A 20,760-nucleotide genomic window follows, 5' to 3' on the forward strand; every position below is an offset into this window, starting at 1 on the left:
GGTGTAGGATGGGACGCATCCCCCGTTTTCTTTTGCACAAGGAAGTACCTGGAATGGAATCCCAGCCCTTCTTGCCCCGGTGGCACGGGCTCGACCGCATTGGCACTGAGAAGAGCAGAGAATTCCTCTGCAAGTACCTGCCTGTGCTTGAAGCTGAAGTACTGAGCTCCCGGTGGGCAATTTGGAGGTTTGGAGACCAAATTGAAGGAGTATCCTAACCAGACTATTTGGAGATTGGAGGTTATAAGAGGCCACCTTTGGCGGAAAAATGCTAACCTCCCCCCAACCGGTAGATCGTCCGGCACGGACACTTTTATTGCGGCTATGCTCGCCTGGAGCCAGTCAAAAGCCCGTCCCTTGCTTTTGCTGGGGAGCTGCAGGGGCCTGTCGAGGCGCACGCTGTTGACGTGAATGAGTGCGCTGGGGTTGAGCCTGAGCAGGCTGTCTGGAAGGTGGATTGTACCTACGCTTATTATAAGTATAAGAAGCATTCCTCCTTCTCCTGTAAAAACCATCTACCTGATGAGGTAGATGCTGAAGGCGCCCGGTGGGAGAGTTTGTCGAGTGCGGTTTCCCGCTGCTGGAGCTGCTCTACCACCTGCTCGGCTTTCTCACCAAAAATATTATCCCCCCCCCCCCCCCCCCCCCCCCCCCCCCCCCCCCGGCAAGGAACATCCGCAAGCCGCTGCTAGACTCGATTATCCAGGTCAGAGGCACGCAGCCATGAGAGTCTGCGCATCACTATACCCTGAGCAGCGGCCCCGGATGCCACATCAAAAGAGTCGTAAGCACCCCTGGACAAGAATTTATGACACGCCTTCGCTGCCTGACCACCTCCTGAAAAGGCTTGGCCTGCTCCGAAGGAAGCTGATCGACCAAGTCCGCCAGTTGCTTCACATTATTCCGCAAGTGGATGCTCGTGTAGAGCTGCTACGACTGAATCTTGGACACGAGCATAGAGGAGTGATAGGCCTTCCTTCCAAAAGAATCCAGAGTTCGACATTCCCACCCTGGGGCGCCGAGGCATAGTCTCTAGAACTCTTAGCTCTCAAGAGCGGAATCCACAACCGCAGAGTCATGAGGTAACTGGGACTTCATCAACCCAGGTTCTCCATGGATCCGATACTGGGACTCCGCTTTCTTAGGGATAGTGGGATTAGATAATGGTTTCATCCAGTTCAGAGCAATGTCTGCTTGAGGACATTATGCAGAGGAACAGTGGAAGACTCCTTAGGTGGCAAAGGAGAGTCCAGGACCTCGAACATCTCAGCCCTGGGCTCATCCTCAGATACCACAGGGAACGGAATGGCCGTAGACATTTCCTGAACAAAGGAAGAGAAAGACAGACTCTCCGGGGGAGAAAGCTTTCTCTCTAGAGGAGTAGGGTCAGAGGGAAGACCACAAGAGTCCTCAGAAGAGAAATATCTTGGGTCCTCCTCTGCTTCCCACGAGGCCTCTCCCTCGGTGTCGGACATGAGCTAAGTGCAGTCCGAAACCGGGCCCGTCTCGACGCCGAGGAACCATGTCCTCGATGGCTATGTCAAGAAGTCGACTCCCGTGCCGGCGGGACAGACATCGGAAAGCTCACCACAGGCGGGGAGCCAGCCGCCGCATCTATCAACGGTACCATGGGCGGAAGCACCCCCTGTACCGGAACAGACGGTCGAAGCAGCCCTTCCAGAATCCCCGGAATGGCTCGAAGGTGCTCGTCAAGAGTGTCTGTCGAGAAAGGTTGTGGGGTCAGTGCAGGAGTCGAAGCCAGAATCTGCCGAGGAGGCGGTACCGGGCTGAACGGAGACCGGCGCATCGACATCTCTTGTATGGAGGGTGAGCGGTCCTCCCGGTGTCGACGCTTCACGGGTGCCGAATCTCTCGACGCCCCGGAGCTCTAGGTACCGTGACGAGAAGGAGACCAATGACGGTGCTTCTTCGCCTTCGCTCGAGGCACGTCACCGGTACCCCTCGGTACCGACGAGGAGGACGTGGAATTTACACATCTCCTCGGGGTCGGGTCTGAAAGAGGACGGTCCCGATGGGCCTCGAGGCAGGTGGAGATCCACTCGATGGCTCACTGCTGCCAGTGTGTGATGGTCTCTGGACAGCCATTACCTGCGCTCCTGACATCGATGCACTCTCCGGTGCCGACATCGACAACGACCTCAGTACCGCTGTCGACGTCGAAGTACCGGGCAAAGATCCAAACAGACGTTCCCGTTGAGCTTGTCTCGAAGCCTGTGTCCGCTTTTTAAGGCTAAGACACAACTTACACACGTCGGGGCAATGCTCGGCCCCAAGGCACTGAATACACCATGCGTGTGGGTCGGTGCCTGAGACTGCCTGGTTGCACTGAGTGCGCTTCTTGAAGCCGCTGGCGATCTTCGATGTCATCGACGGAAAAATAGCAGCAGCGAAATCAAAACTCGCGATGGTGCCAAAAGAAGGGCACAAAAAGGGAGAAAACCTGTACGGGCAGCCAAAAAGGCCGCACATGCAAACGAAAGGAAACTTATAGGGGCCAACTAAGAAATAAAGGAAAGGATGGGAAATAGTGGATCCAAGATGGCCGAATAGACAGGAAGCAGAGATTTTTTGCTCCCTAGAACTACTTTCAAATTTCAGCGTTACCTCCTTTTATTCTTACCCATAATTCTGAGAGAGCATGCCTAAGCGAAAGGGGAAACCGAGGGGACCTCCTCTCCCTCGGACGGAGACCCCAGGACTGAGGCAAACATCTATCTCAGCTTTCTTGGCGTCTACACCTGCGGGCGTATCCACTGCCAGTACGAGGGACAATACTGGCTTGGAGAGCGATTTTTCGCTCAGTCCGCTGGGTCCTGCTACCCCACCAATCCCATAAGCTACCGGAGCATTGTTTCCAGAGGCTGGAAGTATAGCGCCCCTGAAGGGGAGGCAGGCTCCGATGGAAACAGCAGCTATGGGAGAGAATTGGGAGGACAGCCAGCTAATGCAAGCCCCAGAGACTGACGCCGACCAGCAAGCAGAATCTCTGCTTTGCGCGGAAGCGCTTCAGCCCCTGAAACGACCGGCCAAAATATCACTGGAGGCGATATGGACTGCTCTGGAAAACCTTCATAAGGTTTGTACATCCTTTATTACAGTATCATTGAACAATTCTTCTCAGATTAAAGACATGAAAAGCAAAATGGAACTTTTTTCCACTAAACTGAATAATGAACAGAATATTTCTAAAATACAAGCTACTCAATCGCAATTGGTGGCTGAAAAATTGTTGATCTCTAGAAAAATTGAGAATTTAGAGAATAACATGAGAAATTTGAATTTACGGATACTCAATTTCCCGGTGTGTGCCATGATCTCGCCGAAAGAGATGTTCTTCAGACTTTTGAAGGAACAATTAAAATATTCTGAAAAGATGTTACCTCCATTACAAAAAGTATTCTATTTACCGGTGAAAAATACTACAGAAACTTTACAAGAGCCTCAATTGAAAGGAGAAATGCCCACGCTAGACTTAATGGCTTTCCTGGAGCAATCCAGGGAAGAGATAAAACTGAGATCAACATTACTTGTGACATTTGTCTTCTTGCAAGACAAAGAAATGCTGTTAAAGAATTATTTTCAGAAAGCAAATGTAGATTTTCTTGGTGGTAAAATTTCTGTATTTCCTGACATATCGAAATGGACTCAACAACGCAGAAAGAAATTTCTAGAAATGAAAACGGAAGTGCTTTCTTTACAGGCACGTTTTCAGCTTCGTTTTCCATGTAAATGCTTAGTAATGTTTAAAGATCGGAAATATATTTTCTATGATGATAAACAATTGAACGATTTTCTTAAAGCCCAGAAGGCAACTAGATAAGTCCATACGTCTTAGCAGAAAATAGATAATGTAGAGCCTGAGATGTTATCAGAAATTGTTTCCTATTATGCCAAGTCCCTTTGGTTTAACTTTGAATCTTGGATCCCCATAATGTGGGCTAAAGTCACCAAATGTAACTTTGTGTTTTCCTTGTTATAATTTTTCTTTATTATGTTTCACTTATTGGTGTGTCTTGAAAAGATTGTATGTCTTGAATATTATTGCAAATTATAAATAAATAATTAAAAAAAAAAAAAGAAATAAAGGAAAATGTTGTCTTTTTTTTTTTTTTTTTTAAGGAAAAACAGCTCAAACGCGAGCTGACACAAATGAATGAAGAAACTTGGCAAAAAAAAAAAACCCGCCGAAGTGAAGGCTCTTCTCTGGGGCAACAGAGCAACCAAAAAACAGCCGCTCTGACCGCACAAAAAAGAAGACTGAAGTGGGACTCTCACGCGACAATACTCATACCCGCACACACAAAGGCTCTAGCAAGCTTTGTTGCTAGGAAGATTTTCCGGACCTGGGGCTGCCGTGGACATCACCCACATATGAGAACAAGCAGCCTGCTTATCCTCGGAGAAAAAAAGGTATCATCTTATTTTCTTTTCTATGTTTTACAAGCCGTTGAGCCCATTAAAATGGGCAAAAAAGCGGTCGGAGCAACAACGGGTGCAGCCAAGCCCCCGCCCAGGAAAGCCGCCCCGGGGGATGGTGGCAGAGGAAAGCGCCCGGGTTACAGCAGCGGTGGCGGCAGCAGCAGCTCATCATACCTGTCGGAGACGGAGTGCACCTCGGTGCTGCTGTCGGACGATCCCCGCCTGGTGCTCGCCGGTCAACGTCAGAACTCGGAAGAGATTTGTGATGTGCTGCGCTGTTCTGTGTATGCGCAGCACGTCGGTCACTCCTCATTTATATAGTAGGATTTTATTTCTACTCATTACCTTTATTTGGTAAAAAAAAAATCACCGGGACTCACTTATTTGCAATCTTTGCTGGACTACCAGGTGGCCCACACTGCTAGTCTCACTTTGGCTCGCCACTGGAAGGACAAAGCAGTGCCCTTGGTGTCTCACTGGATTACTAAGTTGTGGTATATTTGTGACATGGAGTGTTTAGGTGCGGAGAGGCGTCGGCTGCTAAGTAGGAGCGCATTTGGGCCCCTTTCTTGGAAGCAGTGCCGACTGTCCCTCTTATTTTTTTGGCATTCCCTGGCATAACTTCTGTTATATATTTGTTACATTTGTACCCCACATTTTCCCACCTATTTGCAGGCTCAATGTGGCTTACATAGTACCGTACAGGCGTTCACCAGTCGGTTGTTAACAAATACAGGTTATATTGTGGTCGAATTGAGGTACTTGTGTATCAGGCACCATGAGGATGGGAGGGGTGAAGATTGTATATTGTCCAGTATGATCATTGGTTGTGTTGCATTACGTTGGATCAGTGGAGTAGGCCTTTTTGAAGAGGGTGGTTTTTAGTGATCCTGAAGTTTAGATGGTCATGGACTATTTTCACAGCTTTAGGGAGTCCATTACATAGTTGTGCGCTTAGGTAGGAGAAGCTGGATGCATACATTGTTTTGTATTTCAGTCCTTTGCAATTTGGGTAATGTAGGTTTTGGTATGATCGTGATGATCCAAATCTGTTTCTGGTAGGTAGATCTATGAGGTCTATCATGTATCCTGGGACTATGCCATAGATAATTTTGTGGACCAAGGTGCAGATTTTGAAGATGATCCATTCTTTGATTAGGAGCCAGTGTAGCTTTTCTCAGAGGGGTTTAGCATTTTCAAAGCGTGTTTTACCAAATATCAGCCTGGCAGCTGTGTATTGGGCAGTCTGGAGATTTTTTGCGAGTTCTTCTTTACATCCCGCGTAGATTCCGTTGCAGCAGTCTGTATGGCTTAGGACCATTGACTGTATTAGGTTTCAAAAAAATTTCCCTTGGGAAGAAAGGTTTTATTCGTTTGAGTTTCCACATTGAGTAAAACATTTTCTTTATTACGGAGTTTACTTGGCTCTCAAGGGTAAGGTTACGGTCGATTATGACGCCGAGTAATTTTAGGCTGTTTGAGGTAGGGAGGGTGTGTTCTGGGGTGTTTATGGATGTGGGTTTGTACTTGTTATGTTGAGATGAGAGGATGAGGCAGTGTGTTTTTTGAGTGTTTCAATTGGAATGAGTTTGCCCAGGAGTCCATGATGTTCAGGCCGTCATTGATTTCATTGGTTATTTCTGTTAAGTCATGACTGAAGGGAATACAGATTGTGGCGTCATCTGCTTGAGGCCTCAGTTGGATAGGGACTTTGCCAGTGGGATCATCATCATGTTGAAGAGTATTGGTGATAATGGTGATCCTTGAGGTACTCCACATATCAAAGACCTGGTCCCTTTATGAGGGGGATGCTTTCTTATTTTTCAAACAATATAAAAATCTGGAAGATTGTGTATTTGCTAGCTTCCTCTTGGTATTTCCCCCCCGAGTTCGATAAATGCTTGTATTTTACATTTATTATACTTTTTGCTTGCTTGTTGTACTTTTGCATATTGAGGCTTTCAATAAACGCCTTCTATAAATTAAAAACAAAACTCCTAGAGCAAGCAAGCAAGCAAAGAAGCTCCTTAAAGAGAAAATTAAATTAAGTCCTCTATATGAAGATAAGAAAAATAAAGCAACAGTTTTTCCAGAAATATAAAATTAGAATTCAAATAAATCCATTCCTAAAATAAATAAAATCAGGCATAGTACTTGTTGCAAAAAAAAAAACAAAAACAACCCCCCCCCCCCCCCCCAACACAAAAAAACAGTCAGAGATTACACGTAAAATCTGTTAAACCTTTGCAACATGTACTGTACAAGGTACCCAGATTTGCATCATGCTCAGCACTTGCCAAGCAAGACATTTTCCCCATTGGCATCTGAACTATAGCACGCCTGCGTAGCAGAACAGTAATGATGCATTGATTTATGGAGAGCTTCTAGCCCCCTGTAGCCATTGTGCCAGTTCAATGTGGATGTACTACTACTACTACTAATCATTTCTATAGCGCTACTAGATGTAGTCATCCTTGTTTTCCATCTATGATGAAATATGGAATAAAAGAAAAGTGCACCATCTAAGAACCAAAAAAGCAGAGAATAAGCCATTACACTATCCTTATCAATTAAAAATGGCAAAATTTTGATCATCTTTGATAATGTTCTTTCCTTTCCTTGAATCATGTTAGTCCAGTCCAGGATGTGTGGCTTATGTCCACTTGCCAGCAGATAGAGGCAAAGACCTGGCTCTTGTTAGTAACCTTATACTAGTAGTGGAACCATGCCCATTTCCTCAACAATGAAATGGGCCCTAGGAAGGCTGTCATGTAAGCTTTTTTTTTCTCTCTCCCCTGCCCTCCCCTCCATGTCCAGCAATTCTTCCCTCCCCTCCATGTCCAGCGATTCTCCTCTTCCCTGCCCTCCCATCCGTGTCTCGCGATTTTCTCCTCTACTGTTCTCCCATCCCATCCATGTCCATCAATTCTCCTCTGCCCTGCCCTTCCCTCTCCTTCCTCCCTCCCTCCCTCCCGTCGATGTCCCGCGATTCTCTCCTCCCCTTGATTTGTACCTGAATGTTCTCTGGCTGGCTGGCACTGGCTTCCGTCCCGTTCGTAACATCCCTCCTGATGTCAGCTCGCCTCCAGTGTTCCCTTCCCTCTCACTGTTCTGCCCTCTGACGTCATTACGTTTTGACGCGAGGGCAGGACAGTGAGGGGGAATGGAACGCTGGAGGCTGGCTGACATCAGGAGATGTTCCGAACCCAGACAGCCAGACATGGAACGTTGGAGGTGCAAATTATTATATAGGATAAGGTATAATGTGCAACAATGAATCTTGAAAACCATACAGTTGAGAAAGCTGTTGAAGGAAAGGACTAACAGAAGTGGAGAAGTGTCCTAGTGGTTAGGGTGGTGGACTCTGGTCCTGGGGAAGTGAGGAACTGAGTTCGATTCCCACTTCAGGCACAGCTCCTTGTGATTCTGGGCAAGTCACTTAACCCTCCATTGCCCCAGGTACAAATAAGTACCTGTACATGTAAGCCGCATTGAGCCTGCCATGAGTGGGAAAGCGCGGGGTACAAATGTAACTTAAAAAAAAAAACAGGAATTAAACCAAACATGAGAAACACCCAGCACACTAGCAACAAGTGATTTCCCAACAACGATTTATTCTTGCAGCATAATATGTACCAATAAGCTAACTCAGCAGACTGAAACAGATCATCAAGGGTTACCTTCAAAGTTGCAGTCTTCCTAAGAACTGGGTTGGTCTAGCTAGCATAATTTGAGGAAAGGAAATCATCAAATAAGAACAAAGTTTTGCCTTTCTTTCATCGTGCTAGACTAGTCCAGATGCATGGGATGTCTCAAAGCTTTGGGACCCAGGAGGAATCTGAAAATGTGGCCCATCCCCCTCCCCCAAACTGCCCTACCAAAGGTGCCAACCTTTCTAACATGCACATCCAGTCTATAAAGTTTGATAAAGGTATGCAGAAAGTCAAGTCACTGCCTTACAAATGTCCCCGAGTGACTGCCTTGATCTCTGGCCATGAAGCTGCCTGAGCCCTTGTAGAATGAAGCTAACGCAGTGCTTTAGTACTTCCTTAATTCACCTACACCAGGAGGATTTAGACTATGCATCAAATTTGCACTAGCAGCTAAATAAAATGAACAAGCAATCTGACTTCCAGAAGAAATTAGGTAGCTTCAAATAAAGCAGAACTCTTCAGTCATGCAGCTTGTAAAGACTATTCTAAATCTCTGATGGCATTAAACAGCGGACAAACAGATTGGCTGACTGAGATGACAAGGGGATAGTACCTTATACAAAAAGCTGGAATTGTCTGTAGGGAGGAGGCGTCCTTAAAAGACAGATAGGGATCTCTGCATGCCAAGGCCTATAGCTTCATAATGTGTCTTAGAGAAACATATTGAAACCACGAAAACTGTATTTAAAGAAAAATATTTTCAAGATGCACGCTTTAAAGGATCGAATGAACCCCTATGAAATCTTCTGTGGACTTTCTGCAATGTTGAGGATCCAACCAAAGGAGTTTCAAGTATACACCTCCGTCATGCAAGCTGTTAACCTATCCAGGAGCTGTTAGCTCCCACTTATGGATGCTCAAAACCTCTGCACACTTACCTGCAGGTCACTATGGCCTCAGTTTGGGGATGCTGGGCCCAAAATGGAATGAATCATGGAGCACTGCATATAGGTACCTGGGACAAGAGAGACTAGAAGAGACTCGATCTTTCATCATGAAAGCCCTACTGTACTTCCCTTCAATTGGTTTGTCCTTATCTCATAACTCTCCCAAGAATTTATCCGTCTCTTGACTAGGAAGAGAATATAAAACCCTGAGCCAGGGTCACTTTAAGGCTAAATCAGCTGTCTTAGCCTGAGGAGGTCCCAACTCCAGCTATCAGATATATTAGAAAGCACATAGAGTGGCGGTAAGGGATGGGAGGGGAGGCCAATGAACACACATGAATACAGGATTCTCTTACAGATTACTTTCTCTCATGGACCATCTGAAAGCTACCCAGAAAAGCCTTAGAAAATAAGGTAAAATTAGTTCTTACCTGATAATTTTCTTTCCATTAGTCCCGACAAATCAATCCAGAGACTGGTGGGTTATCCCTCTGCCAGCAGGCGGAGATAGAGAGAACTTCTGAGGCTCACTATATGTGGTCATACACAGCCACCCAAACCTCAGTATTGTCGCTACCAAAGCATAAGGTAAAAGAGACACCCCGCTCCCAGGGCCAATCCAATTGCTTAAATGATACCCTACAACCGCAAAAGCAAGAGGAACTCATGCAGCTCACAGGAAGTAAAATATTCGTTCCAACCAATGCTGAATCAAACGAACCATGTAACCAAAAAAACTTAAACATTCTGAAACAATAACAGTACATCAACTCACAGGGCGGGCCTCTGGATTGATCTGTCAGGACTAATGGAAAGAAAATTATCAGGTAAGAACTAATTTTACCTTCCATAGTGTCCCAGAGATCAATCCAGAGAGACTGGAGGGATGTACCCAAGCAGTCATTACTCAGGGTGAGACCCCGAGACTTCAGCTGCTATCACAGACGCCCCAAACACGGCGTCCGCTCTAGCCACCACATCCAGACGATAATGTTTGGAAAATGTATGGAATGACGACAAAGTCACCGATCTGCAAATCTCCAGGCATACTAGACTTGATTCCGCCAAGGAAGTTGCTAGCGCTCTAGTCAAATGAGCTCAAACCTGAGGCGGCGGATCTTTCCCAGAAGAAATGTAAGCAGAAGTAATCGCCTCTCTCAACCAACGTGCAACTGTGGCTTTAGAAGCCTGTTGACCTTTTTTACATCCGGCGAACAAGACAATCAGATGATCAGAACTCCAAAATTCATTCGTTACCTCCATGTACTGAAGGAGAATACGACGAACATCCAAACACCTCACGCTCTAAAATCCGAGGGATAATCCTCCTTACGAAAGGTCGGAAGGTGAACCTGTTGATTCATATGAAAATGAGATACAATCTTGGGCAAGAACGCAGGCACTGTTCGAAGCGATACCCCGCCTCGGTAAAATGCAGAAAAGGATCCCTACAGGATAAGGCCTGTAACTCGGAGACACTCCATGCCGAAACTATAGCCACTAAGAACACAGACTTCAAAGTGAGATCCTTTAACGATAACTGAGACAAAGGCTCAAAGGGAGGCTGCTGAAAAGTCCATAACACAGGCATATGAAGTTGCCTGCTAAAATATTAACTCCGTAGAAAACTGGAGCTATGCAGGCTCCGCCATGTAGCTTTCAAAAAAAGCCCCCATTTCTCTATCAGAGATAAAGAGCCCATCATGTTTTACATATATATTTATGGTGCAAAGTAGCAACAAAAATGCTTCTGATCCTAATACAGGGCTGCTGACCAGGTCTTTTTCCACACATACACCATAGGCCATGGCTCAGTACTCTCCAGCTTCATTTTTGGCTTGGTACTAAACTTCCACAGATCACACCTGCCCATCTGATATCTACATGCTCCAAGACAGGCCAAATGAAATCAGCCAACACAATGAACTGTCATAGCTTACCTGCAGCATGTCATTTCCCTACCCCTCCCCCAGCATTCTGGAAACAAGTGGATTAAAGGTGTTGGGGGAGGGGGAGGGAGGAGTGTGATCAGTTCAGACACTACACCCTGACCAAGCCCCAGTATGACAGCACCATAGGAAACCTGGAGACAGTCTGGGCAGAGGCTGCACTGAAGGCTTTTTTTCTTCTTCCAAAAAATGAAATTGACTGACACTTAAGAAGTCATTTCTGGCCCCCTCCCAAAAACAGGGGAGGACAGTAGGAACTGCAGCACAAACCTTGTGAGGGAGATGGGCTAACAGGGGAGGGACCTGCACCACCGGGTTTAGCACCCCTGGACTCTGTGGACCTGCCTCAGACAATCCTAGCTCTCTAGTCTGTCCCCAAAGGGCCTGGGGAGCAAATTACTCCAAGTTGCTCCACCAAGCTACACAAGAACCAGATAAATGTTGCATTAGCTCTCTATATGGGGAGTGAAGTCAACTGAGCTGTTTTTCTTGAGCTCCTTCTGCTGTCAGGGATGATAAGTGTTTCATGACCTATACAGTTATCCCTCCTCTTTTATATGAGGCCTCACTTGCTCACCAACAACTTGTACAGGGCCTTGTCACACTGTATCACATCACTACACTAAAATCTTTGACTATAACCACACTTAAGTCTCTCTTCTATTATGTAGACACCATCTACCCCTTCTGCCACCTCTATTCTTATGGATGTTTGAGTCCTTTACAAACAAACCTGTATCGCAAAGATATTTAATGAAACCAGCACCTGTCCCTATAGCCTCTGTTCAACTATCTTTGTGAACAATATTCCAAAAAATAATGAGAAAGTACAATAATGAAGGCTTCCATAACAGGTCAGAAAGCTGATCTTGAAGATGATTTGTGACTGTCCTAATATATCTTGTTCATTCAGCTGCAGATGGTTATTTATTCTTGCTTTTAAAACGAGACCATACTGAACAATGAAACGGAAATCCACGTTTATTTCGTGTTTTTTCAACCCCACTAAGAACCACAGCTTCTACTTGCATTCGACATCGCGCTTATTTTCCAAAACTCTCAGTGCTAAAACGGCTAGTACATGTTGTTCCCTCAAATATCACTAAGGGGTAACCGTGCCTTTGATTCTCACCTTCCAAGAGGACGCGGGATCATCCCCCTCGGAGCCCAAGCGCGCGGCACCTTTAGGTATAAAGCGACCGTATCGTTTCAGAGACCATTCGAAGCTCGCAGGCCTAAGAGAAGAGCCGAAGCCATTGTTCTCATCTCGATGTACACCCTTGCTCCAAGGAACAGATAAAGCCGACGACGTTCTCCCTGAGTCCAAACAGCTGTCTTCACCTTCAGCCATATTCCTGCAAATTAGCCAAGGAGAAATTAATCAATTGGCAAACCACTTAAAGCAGCTCGATACGAGGTACACGTCTCGCTTTCGAGAGGCTGAGCCACTTTACTGTTTTGTGTTTTTTTTTTTTTAACGCGTGTGAGGTGGGGAATAGGTAAAGAAACAGAATCTTGAAGCACGCGTGACGTAAAACTGCGAAGAGTTTGATGCCGCGGCGGCCAATTACCGTTCACAGGGCAAGCGGCTTTCTTTCCCGCCTTTCCTGTTAGCCGAGAGTCCCTTAAGTAAAGTGGGGTAGTCTTTTTGTTTGTTTGTTGAAACTAAATATATGCACATTAAACAACATAAACTTCTTTCCACCGTAGTTCTCCCTTTAAATTGTAGCTTTTTGATACTTTTAGGAGCCTTTTTTGAGCAAAGATCCACAGAAACTCAGCCTAACTCCCCACCCCCACCAATCACACACACTATTCAATGCAAATCACTGTTGCCAGATGGCGAAAATGTTTCCAGCCCCAAAGCAGCACAATATTAATATAAATATTGATAAGGTCAATATGAATAAGGTAACCATAATCATCATAAACAGAAGCAGCAGCAGCAGCATAATCAATCAGAATCATAATCAGCACAGCATAATTAGCATAATCAGCACCACAGTCTGTAGCATCATCATAATTATAACAATTAGCACAAATTCATCATCCATCCATCCACCCACAAAACAAAAGAAGCAAGTAAGTTCCCACCACAAACCATCTATCTGTTTTGATCAAGGCACAGGAGAAAAAAAAGATTTTACTTCTGGGTTTCAACCTAAACCATGTTGAATGTGGCTTATAAATGTTGTAAATAAGTAAATAAATAGATTTAAACTCTGAATGTTGAGCACATAACATGATGTCTGTTTTAGTAGCCCTTACCTGGAGGGGAAAAAAAACCTCTGCAGGAATATAACACGTGCTAGGGAGGCCCTATAACCAGCTCATGCAAATGACACACTTTTTACAATTTATAACAAATTACTACTCTATCTATGAAAAGTTATACTTTCTCTGTGTACATCCGTATGCTGCACAAGCTGGCATGTTTGAAAATATAAGTGAGAATAGCTAAAAATGTTACCAACAAATAAATCACAACAACGTGCACTGGTTGCAGGCTTGCAGCAGCTCATAACTCTGCTCCAGCTCCCTCCCCCTCCTCCTCTGTCCCAGACCCGGATTCACACGCTTTCATCTGCCTCCTCGCTCCGGCTCCATCCTCCTCTCTGGTGGCGGCTGCAGGTTCCTCTCTCGTGATGATCTGCTTTGATTCTGAGAGCAGATCAGAAGGGGACCCATCTCCACAGCCACACCATGACTGGCGTCTGTGTCCACGCCATGGCTGGGGCGAAGCAAAGGCACAGGCCACGTGGAGGACCTGTGGTCAGGGGGAAGGGGCCTGGGGGGCACAGAGACCACCTAACCACCACTGGCACTGACAGAGTGAGTCAAGATGAGTTATGAGACTGTGAGAGAAAAAAGGCACGCAGAGCACACACGCCACCACCACAAGACACCACGATGACAGGACAGAAGCACAGCACATCAGCTGAAATGGCGCCGGATGATCAATTGATCATGGATCCTGCCTCCCTCACCCTCCTTTTGGTCCAATTAGGACCAATAAGAGCATGGGGAGCTCAGGGGAGAGAGTCCGGGACGAGCTGCACTGCTGCACAGACTAGTGACACATTCTTAACCCATGGCTGCAGAGGCAGCGAAAAACAGCACCCAGCCTGCGACCATGAGCTAAAAAGCACCCAAAAACCAGCAACATGTGGCTATCTCAGAAATCCCGCAGGCAGTTGCAGGAAATTGCCCAATTTGGCGGTATTCACACCAACTTGGCAACTTTACTCTCTTTCTCTGTCCCCCAGCCCATCCCAGTCTCTCTCAGAACCCTTTTTCAGAGCTTCCAGGAAGGAGTGGGATATTTGAGGCCAATCGATCCTACACTTTTACATTCTCCATCCTGGTGGATTATGGGACCTGCATAGTGTTGCCAGATGCTGAAAACACCCAAAAGTAGCCCCAAAATAGCACAATATAAATATTGATAAGATTAATATGAATATTAATAAGGTCAATATGAATATTGTAATCATCGTAATCAGCAGCATAATTGTAATCAGCAGAATCAGTATAAGCATAATCAGCAGCATAATCATAAACAGAGTCATAATCTGCATAAGCATAATTGGCATCAGCAGCAGCATAATTAGCACAATCAGAACCATAATCAGCAGCATCATCATAATTAGCACAAATTCATAATTCATCCATCCACCCACAAAACAAAAGGAGCAAGTTCCCACAAACCATCGCTCTCTTTTGATCTAGACACAGGAGAAAAAGATTTTACATGCCCCCAGTTTAAACCTAAATCATGTTTAATGTGGTAAATAAATGTTATAAATAAGTAAATAAATAGATAGAAACTGAATGTTGAGCACCTGATTCTCATAACATGATGTCTGTTTTAGTGGCCCTTTACCAGGTGAAAAAAATCTCTGCATAAATGTAACACATGCTAGGGAGTCCCTAAAACCAGCCCCTCCAAATGACACACTGATTACGATTTATAACAAACTAGCCGTTAAGCCCGTTAAAACGGGCGGGATTTGTGTTTTGTAAAATGTAATAATTCTCACCTCCATCCATCAATGTCCAGAAAACCTCCTCTCTCCCCTGCCCTGCCCTCCCCCTATCCATGTCCAGCAACCCTGCTCTCTCCCTGCCCTCTCCCCCATGTCCAGCAGCCCTCCTGAATCCCCTGGCCTCCCCCCATCCACCAACCATCCTGTCTCCCCTGCCCTCCCCCCCCCCCCATATCCAGCAACCCTCCTCTTTCCCTTGGCCTCCCCCTGTCCACCACCCCTGCTCTCTCTGCTGCCCTCCCCCCATGTCCAGCAACCCTCCCTCTCTCTGCTGCCCCCCCCCCCAGGTCCAGCAACCCTCCTCTCTCCCCTGCCCTCCCCTCCCCTCCATCGATCCATGTCCAGCAACCCTGCTCTCTCCCCTGCCCTCCCCCCCATGTCCAGCAGCCCTCCTCTCTCCCCTGCCCTCCCCCCATATCCAGCAACCCTGCTCTTTCCCTTGGCCTCCCCCCCTGTCCACCAGCCCTGCTCTCTCCCCTGCCCTCCCCACATGTCCAGCAACCCTCCTCTCTGACCTGCTCTCTCCCCATGTCCAGCAATCCTCCTCTCTCCCCCTGCCCTCCCCCCATCTCCAGCTACCCTCTTCGCCGCCGCTCCCTCCCCCCTCCGTGCCGGGCCCCCTGCACAGACTTGAGAGCGCCTCTCATCTCCATGTGAAAGCGCTGCTCCACACAGAGGTGAGAGGCGCTGTCATGTCAGTACAGGGGGTCAAATATGGAGGGGGGTGGGAGTGGCGGCAGCAGTGACACTGGAGATGGAGGTTGGTGCGCCGGCAATGTTGCTTCTTCTCCAGGCGGCAGCGGCCGTTTCCCTCTCTGTTCCGCCCTCTGACGTCATCACGTCTTGACGGAAGGGCAGGACAGAGAGGGAAGTCTCTACTGCGCATTTGCGGGTGAGACGGTCACTTGTCATTTATATAGTGAGATTACTACTCTATGAAAAGTTATTCCGTTATTATACTTCCTCTGTGTACATCCATATGCTGCACAAGCTAGCGTGTTTGAAAATATAAGTGAGATTAAATAAAAATGCTACCAACAATAAAGCATGACAAGGTGGATGCAGCTGCTCATGGCTGGGATCTCTTCCCCTCCGAGTCACGACCTGACTCACTCACTGCTGTCTTCTGCCTCCTCCTCTCTGGTGGCGGCCATGGCCCCCCTCCTGATGATCTGCTGTCTGACTCGGAGAGCGGATCAGGAGGGGACCCGCTACCAGAGCCAACACCTCAGTCCTCGCAGTTGCCTCCTCTGGTTGAGAAGCGCAGCTGCATAAGGGCAGAGCAGGCCACGCAGAAAGAGTTTATGGCTTTGAGAGAGAGAAAAAAAAGGTGTGCACAGGCAGCATTTTAAAGAGGACCAGATCTCACCTTCTATTGGTCGAGCAGTTAAGAAGCAGCCAGACCGCAGCAATAAAAACAAAATCACGCAACCCGCAAAAAATTAGCCCAAAAAGACAAAAATAGCCCAAAAAAATCCCGTGGGGAGGAGCTGGAAATAGCCCAATTCCACGGTTTTACTGCAGAATTGACAACTTTACTGATATCAATGGGTACTAGTATTAGGAGTAAGGAGGTTTGATTGAGCACAGGAGACAGCGTGATGCCAAAAAGTTGAAGCCACTTAGATTTGTCTCTGTTTCCCCTTCCCCACACAGCCATCGTTCTGTGTACATTCAAAACAAGCAAACAAACTTATGAGCAGCTGCATCAACATTGTCGTCGTTTATTGTTGGTAGCATTTTTATTTAATCTCCAGTTGCATACCTAGCGTATGTTATGACCCGGTAGTAGTGAGCCCCTGTGCCCCGACTGAGCACGGCTGAGATGGAGTGATGCCGCATTCAGTCAGGCAGCCAGACAATCCCTGGGAAGCGACCACTATTCACCGAGAGTTGAGCTCCCAGCTGCAGGTGGCCACCAGCAGGGCCGTGCCTAGGGTCTCTGGCGCTCCCCTGCAGACTATCAGTTGGCGGCGGCGGCCCCCCCCCCCCCCCCCATGAAAATGACCGCTCACCACACTGACAGGAATTGTCAGCAATATTCTTAGAAACAAATGGCTATACATTGCAAAATAAGATAGCAGATGTAAATTCTCAAAGTGGACATATTCCAAACACTAAAATGAAAATAAAATGATTTTTTCTACCTTTGTTGTCTGGTGACTTTCTTTTTATGATCATGCTGGCCCAGTATCTGAGTCTGCTGCTATCTGTCCTCTTAACTCCGTTTCCAGGGCTTCCTTTCCATTTATTTCTTCCTTTCCTCCTTTCTTCTTCATGTCTGGTCCTCAGCTTCTGCCTATTTTCTTCATCCATGTGCAGTTTTTCTCCTCTCTTCCGTTTCCCTCATTTCATCTCCTTCATCTCTCTTCCCTCCCCTCTATGTCCAGCAATTTCTCCTCTCTCCCTGAGCCCTGCCCTCCATCCATGCTGCCTGTCACCTGCCCCCTCCATTCATCCCTCTATCCAGCAATTCCCCTCTCTCCCTGAGCCCATGCCCCTCCCATCCATGCTCCTCTGTCACCCCTCCATTAATCCCTATCCAGCAATTCCCCTCTCTCCCCTTCCATGAACCCCCCCTCGCATCCATGCTCCCTCTCTCCTCTGTCCTCCCGCTCCCATCATGTCCCAGTTGGCCTGGCCCGCCCTCTTCTCCCCTCCCCATCCATGCTCGTCTCTCCCCTGCCCCTCCCGCTCACCATTGTTCAACTGCCCGCCCTCTTCTCTCCCCCCAACATCCCTTTTCTTTTTTTTCTTTTTAAATTTACCTCCGTGGCAGTCCAGCAGCGCAGCGTCAGTGAAGGAGGCGGCGCTCCCGACGTCTCTAGCCTTCCCTTCGCTGTGTTCCGCCTTCTTCTGATGTCATTTCCTTGACGTCAGAAGAAGGCGGAACAGGGGGGAAGTGACGTCACCGAGCCAAGATGGCTGCTTGAGCAAAGAGCTCTGGCTGTCCCACGAAGAAAAGTGGAAAATACAAGCAGTTAGCGCGAAGCTACAATAAAATCAGCGATCGCGGACAATAGCGGAACATCAGGTGATCGTAAAACGCATGGCAGCTCGAACAATAAAGCACTCGCTGGCGGGTTTCGCGTACACGGGATCCAGCGCGTCGACATAGCAGGCCGCGGTACCAAAAAAGAAAAACAGCATGGCGGAAGGCCCAGCGGAGGAGCGGCCGGTTCAACAAGAACAGATACCGCAGGAATCCCAGATCTTCTTTACACAAGAGGAATCGCTAACGGGCGAAAATGAACCAATCCTAGAGATTCAAGACTGGCTAAAAGAAATAACAGGAGAATTGAAAGCCTTATGCTCTGATTTAATCACGTTGGGAGCGGATCTCAGAGGAGATATTGCTGCATTAGGAACGCGAGTAGCAGAAACGGAAGAGCGCTTAGATGACCAAAGCGAACTGCTGCAATCTGTAACGGAGCAACAAGCGGAGGAAAGGAAAACATCCAACAAATATGGGACAAAATGGAGGATATAGAAAACCGCAGTAGACGTCACAACATCAGAACTCGATGGTATTCTGAGATTCCCCTATATGCGGATTGTGAATATACAGTGCAGAAATAGCAAGCGCCATCCTAAAGGAAATACAAATAGATAAAGATCCCTCGGTGATACAAAGACGAGGGCACAGCGATCGCTTGGAGCACCCAGAAATAATCCGCCGAAAGATATGATAGCCGGCTTTGTGGACTATAAGCTGAAAGAGAAAATAATGCAGGCAGCACTGAGTAAAAAGCCGAATTTCAAATGGGATACACACCAGATTCAACTTTATCAAGATCTGGCGGCTTCTACGCTGCGACGACGGGCAGAACTACGCCCGATCACTCAATACTTACTGTAATCAGCTTTGCTCACGCTCAGTTAACAGTGTTAGGCTGGAAGTCTGATGGTATTAGTCGTGGCCAACTCCCAGCTTTCACACCACTGAGCGTCAGAAAGCTGCACAGGTCACTAACCCCGCCCTTTACTTCCTAGAATTAAAGGGGGAAAAAAAACTAAAAATTGGATTACTCCTGATTCTGAGGAAAACCAGACTAGCTTGTAAGATGTAATAATTTGATATTTATTTAATAACATCAACAGTTTCAGTGCATGAAAATAGTAAACAGTTTTGTAATAATTGAACTATAATTTCTATTATCAGTTTCCTTAGTTGAATCAATACATTTACACAACATTAACCTTTTAACTTTTCCTTTCTTTACAGGTTTCTCAACTTTACCATTGCAGACAAGAACAAATCAGATAAGTACTATAACATTCACCCTACCCCTTTTTTAGACAAGAAAATGTATATGTTTAAGAAAAACCCCTATACTCAGCGACCCACCTTTTTTTAGAATTTGATTCTTTGTTATTCTTTTCTTTTACAGGTGTCAAGGATCTTTACTCCCGGGAGACTTAAGGTAAGTAATTACTTTTGTCTATTTCTGTTATCTGTATTCTTTAACTCTCTTTGTTATTCAATTGTACTTAGCTGTCGCCAAATTTGTACACAGGATCTTTCTTGCGGTGGGGCCCAAACTTCGGATGTCCACTCTTCCCTCCGTGACGTCTTTGTGCTACACCTCTCTCTTAATAAATAAAATGGGAGCAAAACCCTACCTTCTTATTTTAAATGTTTTAGAATATTCTATTTCTGGGAATTTATAATCATAAACTGGGCACACTAGCTAAAATTAAACAAAAATTAACTTAAACACCCTTCTATGTCAATTTCTAGGCTTTCTTTTATATATGCCCTAGGCTAAACAGAGTGTCTGATCACTTGCAGCAGAGCAGTGCAGCTCAACATTCCACAGCCAGCCTTACTTCCCAACATTCCGCTCCTTCATCTTCCCTGCACTCATATACAGCCTTTCAAGATACTTTCCTTTACCTCACCTAAAACCCCAAAACCCAACCTAAAAAAAATACTTAACTCAACTACTTAACCTCCCCCCTCACCTTATCTAACCTAACTTTCACTCTCAATCACCTTTTACTCACCCAGGACATGCAAACTCAAAATCAATTTAATGGAACACTCTTCACTCTAAATTTTAATCACACATACATACTTCCTAACTATCCTTAATAATTCTATTACCCTGTAATTATTTGTTCTCCTCTTTTCACTCAAAATCACTTTTCCACACTCACAACACCACAGCGCTTCCTCACTCTCTGAAGGTCAAAACCACTCTGACCAACTGTCCACCAAGCCGTTTCCTAGGAAACGGACCCTTCAGCTTGGGGTTCCAAACCCTAGTAGCCAATCCTAAGTCCTGCTCAACATTCCGCAGCTGCCTGCTGACAAACGGAATGCTGAGCAGCACAACTAAATCTCCATTTTAAATAAAAAATCCCCATAGAAATCAATGGGAAATTCCTAAATTATTTAAAAATGACAATAAATTTGTTAAATCACCCCAAATTTACTATGCCCACTAAACTTCCCATTCCCTACTAAACTGTATTTTTAGAATTTAAATATACCACAATTTAACGTTCGCCCGCCATTATTCCACCTAAACCCCTTCCAAAAATCCCAAACTCAGTAAAACCCTTCCAAAAATTCAATAAATACTTCCTTAACTTGCCCTATCAAATTTATCAATTTAACCCTTCCTAACCCTGTTAAACCCACGCTCGCCCAAAACCCCTATTTAAAAATTAAAATTGAAAACTAAATCACACACAAAAATCCTAAAAATTCCCAGAACCC

The 20,760-nt window shown here is 46.1% G+C and overlaps 1 protein-coding gene across 1 annotated transcript in view; it reads right to left on the reverse strand.

Moving 5' to 3' along the window:
* Positions 1-12,340, reverse strand: part of REC114 (REC114 meiotic recombination protein) — a 183,357-nt gene extending 171,017 nt beyond the window's left edge. Inside the window, exon 1 of the mRNA XM_030191478.1 lies at positions 12,122-12,340. Within this exon, the coding sequence (XP_030047338.1) occupies positions 12,122-12,340 (219 nt within the window). The remainder of the gene's footprint in view (positions 1-12,121) is intronic.
* Positions 12,341-20,760: the final 8,420 nt, after the last annotated feature.

Source organism: Microcaecilia unicolor, chromosome 1 (genome assembly GCF_901765095.1).
Source record: "Microcaecilia unicolor chromosome 1, aMicUni1.1, whole genome shotgun sequence".
Classification (NCBI taxonomy): Eukaryota; Metazoa; Chordata; class Amphibia; order Gymnophiona; family Siphonopidae; genus Microcaecilia; species Microcaecilia unicolor.